The sequence below is a fragment of the Xenopus laevis genome, chromosome 1L (genome assembly GCF_017654675.1).
Source record: "Xenopus laevis strain J_2021 chromosome 1L, Xenopus_laevis_v10.1, whole genome shotgun sequence".
NCBI lineage: Eukaryota > Metazoa > Chordata > Amphibia > Anura > Pipidae > Xenopus > Xenopus laevis.
Genome location: NC_054371.1, coordinates 101964006 through 101985247, shown reverse-complemented (window position 1 = coordinate 101985247; position 21242 = coordinate 101964006). Strand labels below are relative to the sequence as shown.

Here is a 21242-nt window from a genome sequence, read left to right as displayed (position 1 = left end):
ATCTTGCTCTATGGCGGCCCATATTTGGTTATCTGAGGAGTCATGCCAGTGGAGCAGCTGACAAACTTGGGCAGCAATATAATATTTCCTCAGGTCTGGGATTCCCAGTCCTCCTTTAGAGCGATGTCTAGTCGCAGTTGAAAATTTTAACCGTGCTCTTTTACCGTCCCATACAAATTTATTCATCTGTTTTTGTGGAGAGCTTAACATGCCCGTAGGGGGGGAAACCGGGAGGGTCCTAAACAGATACAGTAGATGAGGTAAGGCTGACATTTTTAGGGCATTGATTCTTCCCATCCAGGATAGCTTAAGGTTGATCGATGACTTTATTAGGTGTAGTATCTTATAAAAGATTTTGTTGTAATTAGCCTGTGAGAGCGATTCATAGTCCCAGTGTAATTCCACTCCCAGGTATTTTAATTTGTATGTTTGCCATTGGAGTTGAAAGTAAATTTCTAGTAGCTTTATCAGACTGGGGGGAAGATTGATGCTTAAGGCTTCTGTTTTGTTAGGGTTCACTTTGAGTCCAGAGACTGTTGCAAAGGACTGTAGTAAATCGTATAGGAAATGGAGAGATGTCATAGGCTTAGATATGGAAAGCAAGATATCATCTGCATACAATACACATTTATAATCTGTATCTCCCTCTCTGACTCCAGAAATTTGGGCATGTGCTCTAATTGAAATTGCAAGAGGTTCGATGACTAGGGCAAATAGGAGGGGGAACAATGGGTACCCCTGCCGTGTACCCCTGCCCATCGAGAATTTAGATGAGAGGAAGCCCATATGCTGAACCTGCGCTGTAGGATCATCATAGAGAGCCAAGATAACATTGAGAAAGGGCTCTGGGAAATCATAATGTGAAAGGGTTTTACGTAAATATAACCATGAGACCGTATCAAAAGCTTTCTCCAGATTTAAAGATAGTAGCATGGAGGGTATATCTTTAGATTTGGCTGTGTGTGAGATATTAATTAATCTGTGGGTGTTGTCAGTTACCTGTCGTTTCGGAATGAATCCTGACTGATCTTTGTGGATTAGTTGGCCTAGGAAAACGTTTAATCTTGTGGCCATAATTTTTGCTAACAATTATAATGTCCAGGTTCCATATTGAGATGGGCCTAAAATTTTTTGCAATTGGAGTGGTCCTTATCTGGTTTGGGAATTACTGCTATCTGTGAGGCCAATGTTTCAGAGTGGAATTTATGGAGGCCAAGTTGAATATCGTTGAACAGTTTGTGTAATCTTGGGATCAATAGGGGGCCAAATGTCTTATAATATAATCCAGTAAGGCCATCTGGACCGGGGGATTTTTTTATTTTCAGCGTTTTTATTGCCATTAAGATTTCTTGTGAATCGATGGGAGACAATAGGGACTCTTTCTGGGTTTGTGAAAGAAAGGGGATATCAAGGTTCCCTAAAAAGGAGTCTATTTTCTCCTCCTTTAAGGCTTGTGCTTGATAAAGGGATTGATAAAAGGAGCTAAATTCTTCAACTATTTGGACTGGATTAGCCGTTAATAGGCCCTTGCTATTTCTAATCTGAGTAAAAGGGGATTGTAAAGATTTGTTAGACAATCTACGAGCTAGCATGGTGTCAGCTTTGTTGGCCTTATGAAAAAATTTTTGTTTCACCCATTGCAGTTTTCTGACATCCTTTTCGGTAAGTAAGAGGTTTATTTCAGTTCGCAGTAGGCCAACCTGTTTTCTGAGTGAGGCATTATTAGGGATTAGTTTGAGCTGCTCCTCTTTGGTTTGCAATAGGAGGGAGATGTCAGATAGTTTTTTGCTTTTTGCCTTTGTTAGTCTCACCTTTGTTTGTATAAAGATGCCTCTGATGTAGGCTTTGTGGGCAGACCATAATGTGGGGCTGGTAACATCAGAGGTATCATTAATTAGGAAATACTGTTTCAATTCGTTTTCTATGGTATATTTTATTTGGGGGTCAGACAGCATATTGTCATTGAGTCTCCAACGGTAAGTAGAGGGTCTATCCACTAGATTGGAAATATGCAAAGTTACTAGGAAGTGATCAGACCAAACACAGGTACGGATGTTAGACTGGGTGATTCGTGGCAGTAACTTTTGGTCCAAGACAAACATATCTATTCTTGAGTTAGAGTTATGGGGAGGGGAGAAATAAGTGTAGTCTTTGAGTTGGGGATGACATTCTCGCCAGACATCCACAAGTCTATTCTTTTCTAGTAATTTTGCAAAGTAATGCGGGTTCCTGGATCTAGTGAAGTAGCTGTAGTGTGTCTGTCATTAGTAGGGTTCACAACTTCGTTAAAGTCCCCTCCAAGCAAAATTGGGCCGCTACTGAATTCCTCTTAAAGGGGTAAAAATTTGTTGTAAAATGTCTTTTGGTTTTCATTTGGGCCGTACACCACTGCCAACGTTACTAAAGTATCCTGTATGTAACCGTTTATAATTAAATATCTCCCTTCTAGATCTGCTTTGGAAGAGTCTAAACGGAAATTAATTCTATTATGGACACAGATAGCAACCCCCCCATGTTTACTCTCCGAAGAGGCCAGGTACACCTTGCAGTAAGCATGGTGAAAGTATTTTGGAAAGGAAGTTCTAGAGAAATGAGTCTCCTGCAAGAAAATTAAGTCCGCTTTCATTTGGTTATACTGTCTAAAGGCTTTAGATCTTTTTAGTGGGAATTGAATCCCTTTACGTTATGAGTTACACATAATAATGCCATTTTCTTGTCAAAACAATAGATAGAAAGTGCAGTAAAATACAAGTATTTTTTGCATAATGTGTGGCAAAACAATAACTGTGCAAACATCAACATAACACTGTACAAAAGGCACTTTAGGTAGAAGTGCCGACATTAGTAAACAGGGCTTACTGGTTAGCCAGTAATGGTGACAAGTAGGCCTGTTTGTGGGGGGGGGGCACCGACCCGACGGCCCCAACATTGTATGATAGAAGAAAGGTATTACCCACAATGTAAGTCAGTCAATTGTCCTGGGTAGGACTGGCATTCCACAGGGGGGCAATCGGGTGGTCACTAGTGCCTTTAGATGGGGATGAAGAATTCCTAAAAGTGGGCAGGGGGTCTGCCAGTTGCAAGCGGTGAAGAAGCTGCATGCCATCTTGTGGGTTGGTAACGGTATGCTGCCGATTTTGTAGAGTAAAAGTTAGTTTAAATGGGTAACCCCATCTGTACCTGATCCGGTGCGTGACCAAGAGGGCGGTAATAGGTTTCATCAATTTCCTCCGCTGGATCGTGGTAGCAGCTAGATCGGCATAGATAGAATATTTGTGGCCTTTGTATTCCTGGTGATGATATCTTTTGGTGGGGCCCCTTGTTGCCTGGGTCCCAGGGCTCTATGAACCCTATCCAGGATGAGGTGGTCCAGAGAAGTATCTGGGAGAAGCTCCGTGAGGAGCTGTGGGATTTCAAGGTGCAGGTCCTGAACCGTGTCTGGGAGGCCTCTGATTCTTATATTATTCCTCCGTGACCTATTTTCAGAGTCCTCCATCTGGTCTTGAAGATCCAGCAGTTGTTGTTGGAGCTTTGCGATTTGCAGGTCATGGGTGTTGACTTTGGCCGTTGCCGCCGTTCTATTACCGAGGTCGTGCAGTTCCTGCGTCACGTGGTCCATGATCTTGTTGGCGACTGCTGATAACTCGGTATGTAAGAGTTGTTTGAATCTGGAAACCGGAGTAAGTCTCCGGTTCCGATTCTGCCGGATCAGTCTGCCCGAGGGGAGGTCCGAGGAGAGGCAAGTGCATCGTCGGCCATTTTGGCTGCCATGCCAGCTCGCTGTCTCTGTGTGAGCGGTTCTTTGCTCTTGGGGGACGTTTTTTTTGGCTTACCTCCTCTTGTCATAATCAGGAGAGCTTAATGGTATATTTCAGTCGAAAGTTCTGCGGGTAAAATGCTCAACTTGTAGCTATAAGGGACCGTCGGTAACGGAGCACTGGTAATCTGCGTCTCCTCAGGTCAGTGTCATGGCCACGCCCCCCCAGCTACCCTAACTTTTTAACTTTTCTTCCTTTACCTGAGGAAAGGCACCTGCAAAATGTGTCACTCTGGACTGTGTTTTCCCTCCAAGAGTGCACAAATGTCAATGGTGCCATGCTCCTTCATTCCCTTTTCATTCCCTTAACCCCAGGCAATGGAAAGAGGCAGGGAAGGAGTGGTCCCTGTGGTGTGATCGACTCAGGGGTCGCAGATGATTCATAAAAACGAACTAAGTTTAGGGAGGTTTTGGAGTAGACAGACATATTTATCCATTTTGGATTCTTTAGAATATGTACTTTAAAGGGGGTTATTTATCACCGGTCGAGTTTGTGCGTTTTTTTGTACTTTTAATAAACTCACTACACAAATTTTTATAATTTATGTAAAAGCTGGAATGTAAAATCTTAAATCAGTGTAGTCGGGGTGAAAAACTCGAATACTCTAACTGATCGAGTTTTCAAGTAAAACCATAGAAAAAAAACCTGAACATCATGAAGGCTACAAACATCTTCAAATGTACCTCTGCCACTTTGACTTTGACAGGTTTTAGCTGGATTATTTTCTGATTCAAGCTATTTCCAGAGAAATTCTAGTTTTTTTTTAAGCCACTATATATGGTTTGCTTTGCTGTTGTGTGTACTGGGCATCAAACTGTTGGTGAATGTTTATTTAGGCATATTATATTAATATATACTGTATGGTATATTTATGAGTTTTTTCTTTTTCGTAATGACATGGGGGAAATATGCTGTGAAATATAAGTTTAATGCAAGTTTCAGATATTTTATCAAGATCTCTAACTTTAGCAAAGCTTTGCAACATGGTAATTTGTAGTAGCAATGCATGTTTATTCATTTTGGATTCAGCAGAGTGTTTACTTTCCAAGCATTTATGGTTTTCTTGGATAAATGTATTTTTGATGTTTTAGTGTGGAATCTAATGACATGTAGGAAATAGGAAGTCACATGGTGAAAGTTTTGAGGAGATTTTTCAGAATTTTCATGTGTACTTTCCACAAATAAATATAAGATCTATTATTTAAAATCCTTGGAACCTGCCATTTTCTGGATAAGGGATGTTTCTGTAATTTAGATCACCATACTTTTTTTAGTTTGCTAAAAAAAAGTTACTGTTCCTTTAAAACCTCCATACACGGCTATTGTGCGTACACACGTGCTGCAACTAAATATATATATATAAGTATTCGTTTATTTAATATATTATTTTGTGCCTTTTCCCAAGGCCAAAAAATTAATTAGTTAATTAATTACTTTTGTGAATGGCATCTTCATACCTCCCAACATTTTGTCAATAGAAAGAGGGACACAAAGATTTGCCGCATGTAGAGTGGCAAATTTTTTTGACCACGTCCATTTTGGGACCACATTCCCTAATTACCATGTTCATTTTACAGAATTTGGCAGGTTATGAAAGTTTGAATACATTTCTGTGGTGTTTATGTGCTATTACAGTTTTGCTAATAAACGTGAATTGCCCTTTATGCTGCAAGTCACAGTTTCCCAAAGAGACCTGCTTATCTTAAATTTTTACAAAAGTATCTACGTACACCTGGTGGCTGTTCTAGGTTTTCTGCCAAAATCCAATTAAGTTGGAAACTTTTTATCTTTTCCTGGCTGTTCAGTGCAGGATATCAAAGAGACTGTGGTTGAGCTGTGAAAATCGGGACAGTTGGGAGGTATGCATCTTTGTTCTTGCAATTGCTACCGGAAACTAGACTCTTTTTTGCTTACTGTATGCCAGTTCTCCAGAGAGGAGAGCTCTCAATCTACCACGCAAGGGAAGGTGGCCATAGACACACAGATCCTCGATTCGTATGATTTTCGGATCGTGTGTGGCGTTTGCAGACATCTTTCGTCCGGCGGAGATCGGTCTTTGGTCGATCGGTCAGGTTTGATTTTGACCTGACTGATCCCGCCGGAGCCCATTGCACATCGTAATCGGATCGTTCAGCCGAACAATCAGATTACCCCGATATAGCCATGCTCGTTAATGGCATATCAGGGAAAGATCCGCTTGTTCCGATCTTTGCGTCTATGGCCACCTTTAAGCTGTCGGTTCTTCTCTGGCTATCTGTACATCTCCATACCTCAACTAGCCTGCCTTTCCAGGACAGGCACATTTTTAGCACACATCCCACTGTCCTGCATTGTAAACTCGCTGCTTCCTGTATCTGAAGGAAACATTTCTAGATTGCCGTGCTTTCCACTGTGGAACACATGGTCTTCTTCAATTTTTTTCTTGAGATGCATTGATCTTATTGGCATGTCTTTAATTAATGGAGTGCTAATTGCCCATTTTTGCAGTGATTGTACTGGCTTGTATGGGGTTAATGGAGTGCTTATTTGACATTTCTATGGTTATCATACACACAATAAGGTATATTTTCTTAAGATTAAAAAAGGTACATGTTTAACATGACACCATTTCAGTTTTTCTGGTTTCTTTCATTTTCTTTTGCCACAATACCATAGCTTCACACAAGAACAACATGCAAAGGCTGAAATAATATGTCTGTTTTCTTTTGTCTTAGTATTTGCAGGTCTGGACTAAGAATTAAAATAGGCCCTGGCATTTCAGGTACACAGAGGCTCAATCAGCCACACAGAGGCCCAAATAGCCCCCACCAGACCACTGAATACTGACTTTCTATGGCACCTTATAGCAGCCCCTCTGCCATTTGCCAGAAAACACAGATTGCCAGTCCGGGCCTGAGTAGTTGTATATAGGATTTGCAAGTTTAGGCAGGGTTTGTTGTTAAATTTGAATTTGAATGAGAAACACATCATATGATGCCTAAACAGGCTGACTAGTGAGGTGAAATCTAAATGCAATTTGCATTTAAAAGTTCAGATTAAGTGTCAAATGTGCACACAGAGATGCATACCCCCAACATGTGAGAAAACATGATAAAAAAAGAAAAAAAATATTTGCATGCATGCTTTATGGACTGCCTGCTGCAGGGATCATTTATATATCCATATTATGTCACTGAAAGCAGCAAGTCGGGGAGAAATATGAGAAGACAAAGCCTGCATGGGCATACAAATGAGTATAAGAAAGAGGAGATTGATAAATGATTCTTATGGTTACTCATGTGTGCTTATTTCTGATTGGCTTGGCACTTGTGCACCTTTGCAAGTATGAGGCAGGGGAGGGGCGCAACCAGCAGAGCGGGAGAGGTAATGGGCAATGGGACCCTCCAAAAAATGTTTTGGCAGGGGGGCCCTGTGCAGTCTTTCTTTGCCAATGCTGGGATACTACAGGCTATCTTTCCTAAGTGGTTTAAACAGTCCTTTTTATTTGAATACTGAAAACTTGGTTCTATTAAACAAATCATGTAATACAAAATATAAGTCAGCACTGATCATGTCCCAAATCAGTACTGACTACAAATGTAATATATCAATAGACCTCCACATTGCTGAAGTTAGTTTGTGTTAATAGAAATGTATTGAGTGATAACAAACAGCAATGAAGCCAAATCAATAAACTTTCTCTGAAACATTTGCTCCCCTTTTAAAAGCATAATTTGCTTGGTGCACATCCCCCAGCAAGGTTATGAAATAATGGAATTTTTTGCAGTATATGGTAATACAATTTAGCTGTTTTTCATTCACAAACATCCCTTGTATGTAATAAAAGACACAATGATATTGCTTTTAAACCAGTAAATGCTACCTGCTGATTGTTTTATAGACCTGTAGCAAACTTTTTTTGTAACTTCTTATCACATTACCAAATATTTCTTTCTAGGAAAGCTCCTAACCTGCCAAAGAAATGAAAGAAATTTAAAATGTTTCCTACTCTTAGCATAGAGGTACGAACAGCATAAATAGGTGGTTTCAGACTCATTATCGTGTGAAAATTATCGAACATTCAAGTTTTTGAGTTGTCTTTTATGGTCAAAACTCACATTTTCAGGTTAAAAAAAAACTAGAATATTTGATATTTATTATACCCCGACCCTAGAAATAGCTTGATTCCGAAAATACACCCCCTAAAACCTGTCTAGGTCATGTAGGAGTCAATGGCAGAGGTCCCTAGAACCATTTGAAGAGGTTAATGTTTAATGTTCGAGTTTTTTTTTTTGGAGGGTTTTGCTCGAAAACTCGACTGATTTGAGTGATTACATTTTTTTCGCCAAAAACTCAATCAATTTAAGTTGTTGGACTGCAGGACTTGAACTCTCATATTCAGGTTTTTGCCATTTGAGTTTTTCTAAAATAAGGTCAAAACTCAATATAATTACAAAATTTTCCTAATACTCTATGTTAAATAAAATGCAGTTATTTATATCCAACAATTAAAGCATACACACTTATTTCCTTATTCACTCAAATGTTACTTCCTTATCTCATTTTCTCTCTCCTAAGTTTTTCACTCCTTTTTTATTAACAGAAAAGGAACAAAGACGGGTGTGTTAGTGACCTTTACCTTACTTTAGTCTGTCTATAGGTGTGTCGTTTAGGTGTGTTATCTGACTGCTGAAACTCATTATGGTTTAAATTACTTACTCATTTTGAATTACATACTTATTTTGGAGTTTTGGAAGAGCCTAGGGTGGCTTTTTGACTTGCCCATAAGTCTATAAAGAATCAGTATCCATAGACCACTATAACAATGCTTTACAAATTTCATGCTGTTTGGATTCACTGGACCCAACCTTTCTGCTGTCAAAAGATCTCTTAAAACACACTTATTTAGAGAAGCCTACCCTCACTGTGTTTAGCTACCAAATGCAATACCATATGCTAAGATAGAGCCAGTCTGGTTTGTGTGTCTGGCGCGCTGTAACCGAATGGGTAAGACACGCTATGCGCGCTGTAATTCAGTAAATGGGTAATGATACCACTAGGCGCAGTGATTCTGCTGCAAGGTGCCTTTATTGGCAAAACTACTTGTTTCGAGCTCAACAGTTCTTTAACAAGTGTGATACAACTCCACCATGGTATACAATTTAAATACAAAAACACCTCCCACCATACATTTAATTGGTTATTCAGCAATTGCTGGGAGAATTTACCGGCCTAGCTAATCAAATAAAGTTCAAATATGCACGCTGTATGCAGTTCCCCACGTTGCCTTGACAAATCAGAAAAGTTTCCATTTAGTTTCCTTCAACCGCATTACTGTAAATGGACACCAGGTGACACATGGTAGTTTTAGATTTCTACAGGTAGAACGTGCCATTGGCAAACTGCTTCATGCAAAAAAGTAAATTATACAAATTTATCGATTTGGGTCTGGGAAACCTGCCAAATCATTTCTCCAACTTTAAACACTATTGTTTGTCACAGTCAGAATGATTTGCAAATAGTTTTTATTACTTTATTGCAATCTCATGCAAATAGTCAGAACTTGTGTTCCACACATATTTAAAGTCGGCAGCTATAGAAATTGATGGCACTGCTGGTATTGCACACATTTAAATAAAGGAAACTGCAATAAAAGCATTGAGGCAACTCTAACTTGCTTGCTGTTGCTTATCTAGTGTTACAGAGTGTTAAACCCACAAAAGTGCAGTCTCCATCTGTACATTTCTCGCCTGCTTATTTCTGATCTTGCCCACTCCCACACCTTGTGTCTCATTTCCCTTCCGCTTTAGATTGTAAGCTCTTTTGCACAGGGCCTTCCTCACCTTTTGTTCCAGTACTGGTTGTTATGTATGTAACTCTGTATGTTCTATGTATGTAACTCATGTGATTTCTTTGCTTAAACACATTTATCTTACAGTGCTGCTCAATATGCTGTCGCTCTAAAAATATGTTAATAATAATAATAATAATTCATTTATTGATCCCATAGTGGCACAGCTGGGAATTTCTGATGCAGACAACAAAAAAACTCTGGTTACTGCGTAGTAGTTTACTTTAACTACTGTTTCACCTTGTGATTTATAGGGATAATGTCATCAAAGTATAATGTTTACATTTATGCTTAAAAACAATGTTCAGTAAAGTAATCTTCTTAAAGTTTATTAAAAGGACTTCCTTTGCCTTGCTGTCCAGCATACAAGCAGTTCTCTCTAAAAGTTTGTTTCCAGATCTTGCTTTAACTTCCACAGTTTCCTGTAACCATCATTTATTGATAACATTTCAGAAGTTTTGTAAACTTTTTATACCCTTGGCCTGCATTGTAGCTTAATTTTAAGTGTGGGGTGTCAGAGATTGGCAGCTGCCAACTGGTGACAACTGTTATTGACTTTTAAGGCCTAAAAAGGTAAATAGGGTCACAGACCCTTCAAAAACAGTGTTAATCACTGGACAAGTGGAAGGGGGTCCAAACTTTTGCTCATGGCACAATTACTATGTTCTTTGTTCCCATGTTTTGAAGTTCTTGAAATAAAATGTACCTGTTTTGAAGCAGGAACTAAAATGTTGGTTCAATTTATGATATAAAGCACCTTATATATAAAAAATTGCATTGGTGTTTGTTATATACCGTACATTAGGAAAAAACCTTTATTATTATTTATTTTCTTCCATATATTTTTGCAAGGATGGTGACAAAACTTTCAATCGGGCCAAACTGCTGAACATTGGTTATGTGGAATCATTGAAAGAATATGCCTACGATTGTTTTGTATTTAGTGACGTTGATCTTATCCCAATGGATGATCGGAATATCTACAAGTGTTTTAAACAACCAAGACATCTCTCTGCGGCAATGGATAAATTTGGGTTTGGGTAAGACTTTATTTTAAACTAATTTCATATTTTAATGGGACATTAAGGCTTCATAGTAATTTCTATAATCTAACTGTATGGCATGTTTTTCATTGGCGAAATGGTCAGTGAAATTTGCAGAATAATTCAAAAACCAATTGCAGGTTCTAGGCAAATAATGTTAATGAAGCAGCATGTATATACAGTATATGTATACATGGAATTGCACTGTGCCATCCTACTATCAATTCTGGGGGCATTTATACATGGAATTGCCACTGTGTCAACTTGATATAGTTTCTGGGGGTATTTATACATGGAATTGTGCTATCCATTATTCATTCTGCAATGAATTCTGGGGGATTTATAAATTAAGTTACAATTCTGCTATGAGTTCTAGGGGTATTTATACATGGAATTGTGCTATCCTGCTTTCTGGGCAGGGGGTATACGGGAAATACAGGGTTAAAGATCTTAGTACAAAGTTAATCTAGAAAATGGTCCAATTTCATCTTGGAGTCAGGAAGAATGTTTTGAAGCAAATTGCAGAAGCTTTAAGGGATTGTTCTCCTTCCTTTGTATCAGCTAGAAGTCAGATAGGTTTCACTTAGGCCAAAAGGCTAAACGTGTCTTTTTTCAACTTAAATTACTATGTTTATATATAATTATTATGCTGATGCAGTGGGATTGGAGAATTTGTACAACTGCCCCATTATAATATAACATTTCTGTCTAACTAGCAGAAAAGGGATCCATGTAGTGAGAGATATTAGAATGTTTTACAGTACTAATGCAGTCACTGTATGGCTTTCTCTTATACAGGTTACACAATGCTCCAGACCTACAGCTCATGTGGAGGTGCTAATAGGCTTGGAGTGTCTGTGCTCACTGATTATTATAATGACTATATAATGCATTCTTGTACTTATACCCACTTTGGGTATATTGTGCTTGGCCTGCCAGTTTTCTCTTTATCTTACTGTTCGTGGTGGCATTGTCCATTGCTCTCAATGTAGGTATTTGGTGTACCAGTGTGCTCTGCTTCTTACTATATACTGTTCTTTATAGTGCTTGTGGTGCCTTCTCTTGGTAGATTAGTACCTACTGCTCCTTTGTATGTCTTTTGAGTATCTCACAGTCTCTGCATGTAATGTACTTTAGGTGCCAGAATCTTTTTCCCCTTTTTTCCCATAATGTGCTTGTAGTAGAGCATTCACAGTTCTCAGTTAAAATTGTACATGTGGTGTTAATACCCCCTTCCTGCAGTGCCAGACTTTTAGCAAATTTTGCCCCCACTGCTATGGTTTGATTTTTCTGAAAATTCAATAAAAAGCCCACGGGAAAGTGGGTGGAGTCCAAAGGGAGTGACCAAAAAAGGCATGGCCAAAAATTTTCTTTTTCATGTTCCCCCCCTGCCAAAACCATCTTCTGCTGCTACTGGTCCACATCATACCTGGACCACCAAGGTAGCAGAATCCTGCTGTTGATCAGGTGGAAAATAAATGAGATAATATTCACATAAATTTGAACCATTGTTATGTACCCTAAATCAAAAGGAGACAGGTATTCCTGTGAGCAGGGGTTTCTCTTCAGCTCTTTTCAATTAAGATCACAGTATAATTGTCATAAATAAAGAGGCATTTGCATTACAGAACAACTTCTTTTACTGGCCATGTAGTTTACAGAATAATTTACAGAGGAAAATTGGTCTTCAATTTATTAAAAATTATGATATTTTGTGATAGCGAGAGAGACTTTGTAAATCTAGACAGCATGTATAAATGTAGTATAATATATAATATTACTCACATTATGAAATACAATTTTTCCAGCCTGCCATACAATCAGTATTTTGGTGGTGTTTCTGCATTAAGCAAGAACCAATTTCTCGAAATTAATGGATTTCCAAACAATTATTGGGGTTGGGGTGGAGAAGATGATGATATCTACAACCGGTAAGTAAACCGCTACAAAACCAGTATGAAACTGATTACATATAATGGCCCCACATTTGCACTTAAGTTGCTTCATTGACCATAGACCTCAGTTTCCATATGGTCTTCTGGTCATCTTGTGTGTAGTACTTTGAAAGCAGTATTTAGCAAACACTATTTCTTGCAGTTAAATACAGAAAGAGCATGAGAGTGCATTTTGTATAAGCATTGGCTCACTAGAAACATGGGCATGAAGTAGATGTAACATGATAATATTAAAATGTTCATGTTTTAAAAGAAAATCAGCTTGAATTAATTTGTGGCACCAGTTTTAGTGGCACCTGTGCTTTTGGGTGGTTTTCTAAGAATAAAAAAACAGGAAAACTAATTTCCAGTTGGAATTCGTTCAAAATCTTTTCCTATAAAAAGAGTTTTTATTGGACCCAATTACATTAATATTTTCATAGTTTCATCATAAAATGTATGACGTTTCAGAAGTGTTTTACAATTTCCATTTCTATGATTTCAGTCGGTTTAATGAAACCAAACACCTTTTCTGGACCCATAATTTAAATGGTTAAAGTTAGTATTGGAGTATTCCTTTCAGAACAATTTAAAGATGTCCAGTGGGGCTCAACATGGGTTCCTTTTTGTGGTTATTAAAGGAACAGTTCAGTGTGAAAATAAAAACTGTGTAAATAGATAGGCTGTGCAAAATAAAAAATGTTTCTAATATAGTTAGTTAGCCAAATATGTAATATATAAAGGCTGTAGTGAACAGATTTCTAATAAAACAGCCAGAATCCAACTTCCTGCTTTTCAGCTCTATAACTCTGAGTTAGTCAGCGACTTGAAGGGGGGCCACATGGTACATTTCTGTTCAGTGAGTTTGTAATTGACCCTCAGCATTCAGCTCAGATTCAAAAGCAACAGATATGACTCATGTGGCCCCCCCTCAAGTCTCTGATTGGTTACTGCCTGGTAGCCAGGGTAACCAGTCAGTGTCAACCAAGAGAGCTGAAAAGCAAGAAGTAGTGTTCTGACTGACATGTTATACATCAATTCACTCCAGCCTTTATACATTACATTTTTGGCTAACTAACTATATTAGAAACATGTTTTATTTTGCACAGCCTATCTATTTATCCAGTTTTTATTTTTACACTGAACAATTCCTTTAAGCTGTTAGTCCAGGCTATTAGGAAAGAAAATGTTCCAGATTGTGTCTCCAAAATGGCCTTACTGTATATGCTTACAATATCATTATCTTTGCATTAACCCCCAAATCATCTCTACCCTATATTTCTTAATATTGTTGAGAATTACGACAATATATTATACCACAAAATTATTGAAAAAACCTCAGGAGATTGGAATAAGCATGCATCTGGATGCTTTAGCCCTCTAAAGTCACTCTGTAATACCAGATTACATTTTCTAAATATTTTTGTAGAATTGCATCAAGAAGTATGTATATATCGCGTCCAGATACACTTACTGGAAGATGCCGGATGATTCGTCATAACAGAGACAACAAAAATGAGCCAAATCCACAAAGGTATACAGCTGTTAACTTCTCTTCCTAGATTATACTACTGTGCTAGTCCATATAAGACATAGGTAAAGTTTCAATTTAAGATACTGTTAAATGATGTTTGAGACAAAATGTTATAAAGCATTGGTAAATTGAAACTTTGATTTGAATTTTCCAGTAACCTGAAATTAATTAAAAGCTGTGAGGGGTGAAAAGTGACAGAACTAACAAAGTATTGCAAGCTATTATCCATGCCAATTATGCAGTGTGCCCTAAACTTTGATATCTCTGCCACTCTAAATTTAGTAATATTAAGAGGGGTTTATATATACTATAATCAGCTTGTCATTGCTAGTCAAAATTTCTAATCCTGGTATTAATCTTCAGTGTTTTTATTTTAATGCATATCTTTGTTGATGCTAAGGCTCCCCTATATACATTTGATAGGGGTGATGCCAAGAGGGGTTGCTAATTTGTAATAGATTAATATAAAAAATAATCCAACCAATAATGGGGATCTCTGAAAGACTTCACAGGTGTTCTGTGAGCAAAAAAAAGGAAGGGTGATGGTATGAAAGGAAAGTGGTGTGCTTGGAAGGCCTGGAAAGTTGTGTTTTGTGGATGCTGCTGAGAAATGTGTTTGCAGACATTGTGAAAAAATATCGGACACTGCAAAATCTCGAAGCGTAGGGGATGTAACCCTAAAAATTATTTTCCTCCTAATGAAAAAAATATATAATTTTAAACAATCTTACAATATATATTCATTAAACATTTGAAAAATTGTGGAGAATTACAGATTTAATAAGGCAAAATTATATGTTGGGACTTATATCACCTTTATTTAATTGGTACTTTGGGCAGGGTCTTAAGCAGAATCTGGTACAACAAAAAGCCCCAGAAAATAAGAACCACTATACCACTAAGAAATCAGGTACAAAATGCATGATTGGGTGAAGGCAGACTACAACATTAGTTGCCCCACAATGAATTTCCTCTAGTCTGGGCGGCTAATCTCTTCTGAATGCTTCTTTAGTGGGTAATATCTGATTCATCACTGGGGAAACATACAGTGCTGCTACTTTCCAAAGTAGCCTGAAGTTTTCTGACAAGGAAACTTTGGGCCGCATATGTTTCCCAGGTGCCGAATCCCCACTGGGGAAATATATGCAGTGCAAAGTTGCATTCGGGAGATTGCCCTGGTTAGAGGAGATTAATTGTAGAGCAACTAATCTCCTAGTCTGTGTTTGCCTTTACTACTGTTATGCATTTGACTGCTTTAGTCGGCATGTATAGTTTTGTGTGCAGATTTTTACAGTTTAAAAGAGGAGATTTTGACATTTGGGTTCAGCCAGCAGAAGGCATAAATTACCCCTAAAGTTATTTGATTAACATTACTGACATTTTCCTGTAGAATTTTCAAATATTTTTTTAGTTTTTGCTCAAATGATAAAGATTTGCCCTTTTCAGTATGTATGCATAAATGCTCCACAATCAAAGGAAACTACATTTATTAAAGCTTAACTTTGTTCAGGGCCATAAGCTAGAGTCCTGCATTGGGTCGGGTACCCACGGAATACCCACAAAGTGGTTAGGTTTGGGACAAAAAATACCTGATTGCTTGGCCGCACGGCAGTCCACGGGGAGGGTCGACCTAGACCGGCGGGAAACTAAGAAAAAAAACCCATGGGGCCCCCGCCTGGCCAGATCTGCTCCCAGTTGGCCAAAACTAGAAGAAACACATGTGCAGCGCGGTACACAGAATTTTGTGCATGCGCACAGTGCACTGATGTTTGCACATGCGTGTGGTGCGTTGATGTTTGCACATGGGGCCCCCGAGCTTAGGAACCCGATGGGCTCCAAATTGCGAGTCCGACCCTGTCCACAGGTAACCCAGCTGGGTACCCAAAAAGGTGTGTGCTTGATCCCACCCACCCTTGTGGTTCTTCCAGTTTTTACATTTATTTGGAAGATTCGGCACCAGAGTGATGTCACTTCCAGGCAAATGTGACATCACTTCTGGTTTCACATGTCCCCCGGGTCGGAAGGTTAGTTGGCCTATTGTGTGTTGCATCGGGTAACGGGAACATGTGGGCCAAATTTTGGGTTGCGGGTTCAGGTCGGGTACGGGTTTCAAAAAATGGACTCGCTCAGGACTACCATGAGCCCTTCTAGACTGGAAAGTTTGGATGTAGGTGGAAGCAGCCACTGAAGATCAGACAGAAACTGTTACTGATCTTATTACCTCTTGCTCAGCACAAAGCATTTAGTGTTTACTTGTTAAAAAAAACAAAACCGACCTGGGCAAACTTTGTTCCTCTTATTATATACAAGTAAGGTATCAAGGCTCATTATAGAATAAAGGCAATGACCAGGACAGGAGGCAATTCGAATTAGGGCCACCATCGGAGGATGGGGGACAGTTGTCCAGAGCTCAGTGGGTTTTGGGAAGAAGCTATATGCCTGCATTTTCTGTCCCTTATACCATTTCTGTACCACTTGTCCTGGTAAAGCTGCATGGGAATTGGATGGGATGGAGGGGAAGTTCAAAATTCCTCTAGTTTATCTAATCTCTATGTGGCTTTTCTGGGACAAAACAAGCACTACAAAAGCAGTATAATGGAAACACTGTGTAGGCATCCAAGCTACCCGATTCTGCAGGTCACTAACAGCAGGGAGGCAGAGCTATTCCAAGTAAGTGCTTTGGAAAAAACCTTGGTAATCAAGGATATACTGTATGTTAAATAGACGTTGCGCCACTAAGAAAGCAACACAACATATCTACTTTTGGAACTTCCCATTAGTATCAGAGTTTAAATTGTATCTTTTCTTAAGTTATAATTGCCCATTGAACTCTCGGCCCATATATTTCGCATTGTTAGCATTCCACGCTCAATTGTTTATTACTTTAAGTAAGAAGATCTCAGCGTTCTGTCATTTAGAGTCACTGATCTATAAACTGTAAACTCAATTTCAAACACACTGCTCACTACATTGCAGCAGCTTCCTCTGCATACTATGTGGGGATTAGGCTCAATTAAAAAAAAAGTTGCTACAATATTAGCAATGTAATACTTCACAATAGGGTAGTGTACATAACACCTTCAATATGTACCTTGGCAGACTGCTTCAATTGTCCCACACCTTTAAACTCTTGTTACCAATATGGATTGTGTTCAGGATTGAATTCCAACTGACAGTTTGTGCAGTCACTTAGGGGGTATTGGCACGAAAATGCATATTTCTTGTTTTCATAAAGAAATCTGCTCTGTGTAAATGCACACAGTCTGACGCAGTGGCTGACAGTGCAGGACATGCTGGAGCATATGGGAGTGCATCTGCTTCTCCACCCACAGAGTAAACACAGGCAGCGAGATCCCAAGGCACAGCTCTGTGTGCCCTTATCCTAAGTCTTATGGCAAACTGTGCATTTTCTCTGCCAGTGTTAAAATGGTGCTTGTATTTGCATTTTTTTGCCAAAATCTCATATATGTTGTGATAGCCAGAAATCCAGAGTGCCTACTCATTCCCTCCTCTACTTATGTCAAGAGCAGAGTAACTAGTAGAGATCAAAGCCAGTTCTACAGTCCTTGTCTCTTGTAGTGCTAATGATGACATAATCTACAAATGTTTTATTTACCTATCCTGGAAATCTGTCATCTATGATCATCTGCTAAGTATGTGGCCCATACCAGCCACCAGCCACCAGTTTTGCTAACATGCTCTAGTGTAACTGTACCAAAGTAGATTAATTATATGAAAAACCTGACGCTTACAGACATATATTTTACTGCCAGGAATTGCATGCACCCCACATTAACCTCAGACCATATTGCTCCAGCAATACAATGGATCTTTATTTAGAAACTCATCCTGTTGAGGTCACATTAGATCCACCAGGTACCTGGCTCAAGAGCCCACCACCCAGCCACTAGGGAAAAATGAAAGATGCCCATTCATTCCACAGTGGAACACATGGCCATCTTTATTCTTGCTTGAATTTCTAAAGCTGCACACTGGCTTGCGGGCAGGTGACAGAGCACAACAGGGTCAGGGCCAACTGGGATTTTTCCCGAAGCAAGTGCCCCTGTGTATGGCATATGACCCCTTCAGTGTTACTGCTGCAAACCAGTATTGTATGTTGCAGTATTATACAAATGCAAGTACAAAGCATTGGTGAGCAAGGCTATTGGTGAAGAAGCTATCACTTTCTTTACCTTTAACAGGCTGTGAAAACTGGTATTGATTTCCTATCATAAAATAAAATGAATCCTCTTTTTAAGAAACATAATTTTAATTTAACCTGTAAGACACTTATTAATCCCCAGTGGATTTCTGCAGTAAGTGTTCGGTGGTGGCTGATAGGGCATTTTTATTTTTAAAAAAACTTCAGATAATATATATAAATATATATATATAATTCGCTATGCCACTGAGGAAAATTGGCAGGCGGTAAAGTATGCAGGAACTTGTGTTTGGATGTGAACTCACTGCATAGCTGAGCCGGATCGCGATTTTCTTGCCATATATAGTGCTGATTGAATTCCCGGTGACTTGTAACATTGTAGCTTCATGAGACAGCTTGTATTTAATGACTTTCCTACAATTATCGTGCTAACTAAAGGAATATCACTTGTATCTAATGACTTTGTTACAATTACCATGCTAGAGAAAGGAATATTGCACTGTGTTAACTCCCCCCATCAGTGCCAGGTGAGAATAGAGACTGTCGGTGCCATGTCTCAATAACAGAGCTGCTTTGTGAGAAAGGGGATTTTATGACAACAAGGGTGTTTTGCATTAAGCCATATACTAACTGGTTCTTCTTTCAATTGGGAACTTTAAATGCCCTAATGAGGGAAACTAAGAGAGCCGTAGAGCATGCTGAATAATACCTCCATGAGATATTTTTAACAGGAAATAATTCTGAAATAAAATTATGGATTGTGTAGTCACATGGACTTTAACTACAGTATATAAGTTCAAATCAATTCAATTTTGTATAATATGCAATAAGATTCATAGAGAGAAATTTGAACAAGATAGCATTATCTGTTATGTGTAATCTAAAATGTGATTTATGATAATGTAATTAATGGTGTAAGATACATGAATTTACAGTATTTAAAAAAATGGTCCTGTTGTATTTAAATTAATTGTGAGATCCTAAATTAATTCAGTATTTATTTAAAAAAAATTGAAAAGAATTTCAGAGTGTGTTGGTGAGATACTTTATACATATTGCTATATATATATATATATATATATATATATATATATATATATATATATATATATATATATATATATATATATATATATAGTCAGTTTGTTGAACCGGCACTCACCAACGATCAATCAAGTCCCTGGTGCTTCTTCAAAAAATAGCATAAAGATATAGTTAAGAGCACTCACGGGTATTGTGAAAAAGGCTTTTATTGGAGTATTACAATCTACCCCACATCAACGCGTTTCGGTTCTCTCTGAACCGTCGTCCTGACGACGGTTCAGAGAGAACCGAAATGCGTTGATGTGGGGTAGATTGTAATACTCCAATAAAAGCCTTTTTCACAATACCCGTGAGTGCTCTTAACTATATCTTTATATATATATATATATATATATATATATATATATATATATGCCCCTGTTGGTAATTTATCCAATACATAAATAAGGCTTTAAACTACATTTTGTGCAGTTGTAGTATTTTGTTATATTATTCTTATACTTTTTCTTGATTTGCAGGTTTGACTTGCTTGCGCACACAAGACAGACTATGAACTCGGATGGGATAAACTCGCTCTCTTATAAGGTTGTCTGTACAACAAGGTTTCCTTTGTACACAAATATAACAGTAGATATCGGTTTACCTCCAAGCTAACCCCATTAAGTTAATAGCAAAATAAACTTTATATTGTAGTTCAAGGAATTTAAAGGGATACTGTCATGGAAAAACATGTTTTTTTGCAAAATGCATCAGTTACTAGTGCTGCTCCAGCAGAATTATGCACTGAAATCCATTTCTCAAAAGAGCAAACAGATTTTTTTATATTCAATTTTGAAATCTGACATGGGGATAGACATTTTGTCAATTTCCCAGCTGCCCCTGGTCATGTGACTTGTGCCTGCACTTTAGGAGAGATGCTTTCGGCAGGTTGCTGTTTTTCCTTCTTAATGTAACTGAATGTGTCTCAGTGAGACATGGGTTTTTACTATTGAGTGCTGTTCTTAGATCTACCAGGCAGCTGTTATCTTGTGTTAGGGAGCTGCTATCTGGTTACCTTCCCATTGTTCTTTTGTTTGGCTGCTGGGGAGGAAAAGAGAGGGGGTGATATCACTTCAACTTGCAGTACAGCAGTAAATAGTGATTGAAGTTTATCAGAGCACAAGTCACATGACTTGGGGCAGCTGGGAAATTGACAATATGTCTAGCCCCATGTCAGATTTCAAAATTGAATATAAAAAAATCTGTTTACTCTTGTGAGAAATGGATTTTAGTGCAGAATTCTGCTGGAGCAGCACTATTAACTGATTCATTTTGAAAATGTTTTTTTTTCCGATGACAGGATCCCTTTAAGCAACAAAACAGCAATACAACTAAAGCTGGCAGTGCCAATTTATTTTCTCATGACAAAATACTTTTTTGAAAAAATTTAGTATTTGCACTTACAAAAGGGTTCTTATATTATTTCCAATGTGTCCAGAGCACTTTTTGCTTGCTTTGCGTAAGCATAGGCACTAAATGTGAACTGTTACTAAACTCCTTGTGTAAACCAATACAGTGCTAGGTAATTACTGTTACTTGCCTTGGCATACAGTTCTGTGATATTGGCTTCAGCATTTGATTCACATGTGATATCTGTTATCACCTTTTAAATGGCAAAGAAGGATGGTATGCATATAAATGTATATTGTTTAAAAATTGGTGCATTATTTATCCTGAGATGAAGGGATGTGTATCTTTAAATGAATAGTTCCATGTATATAAACAATGCTATATAGTATTTTGTTTTTTTAACAATATAGGTATATGGATGTAGTCAGGCCAATCCACAGACCTAATGACAGGGAACATGCCTTCAGAGAAAATTTTTTGGTCAAATA

The 21242-nt window shown here is 38.3% G+C and overlaps 1 protein-coding gene across 2 annotated transcripts in view; it reads left to right on the top strand.

The window, feature by feature from the left end:
* Positions 1–20131, top strand: part of b4galt1.2.L (UDP-Gal:betaGlcNAc beta 1,4- galactosyltransferase, polypeptide 1, gene 2 L homeolog) — a 52517-nt gene extending 32386 nt beyond the window's left edge. Inside the window, exons 4-7 of one of the 2 annotated variants that reach the window (XM_041561209.1) lie at positions 10501–10688; positions 12500–12622; positions 14055–14159; positions 19884–20131. In XM_041561209.1, coding sequence (XP_041417143.1) covers positions 10501–10688; positions 12500–12622; positions 14055–14159; positions 19884–20019 — 552 coding nt within the window. In that variant the 3' untranslated portion in view covers positions 20020–20131. The remainder of the gene's footprint in view (positions 1–10500; positions 10689–12499; positions 12623–14054; positions 14160–19883) is intronic. The other variant, XM_041561207.1, reaches the window with a different exon arrangement.
* Positions 20132–21242: the final 1111 nt, after the last annotated feature.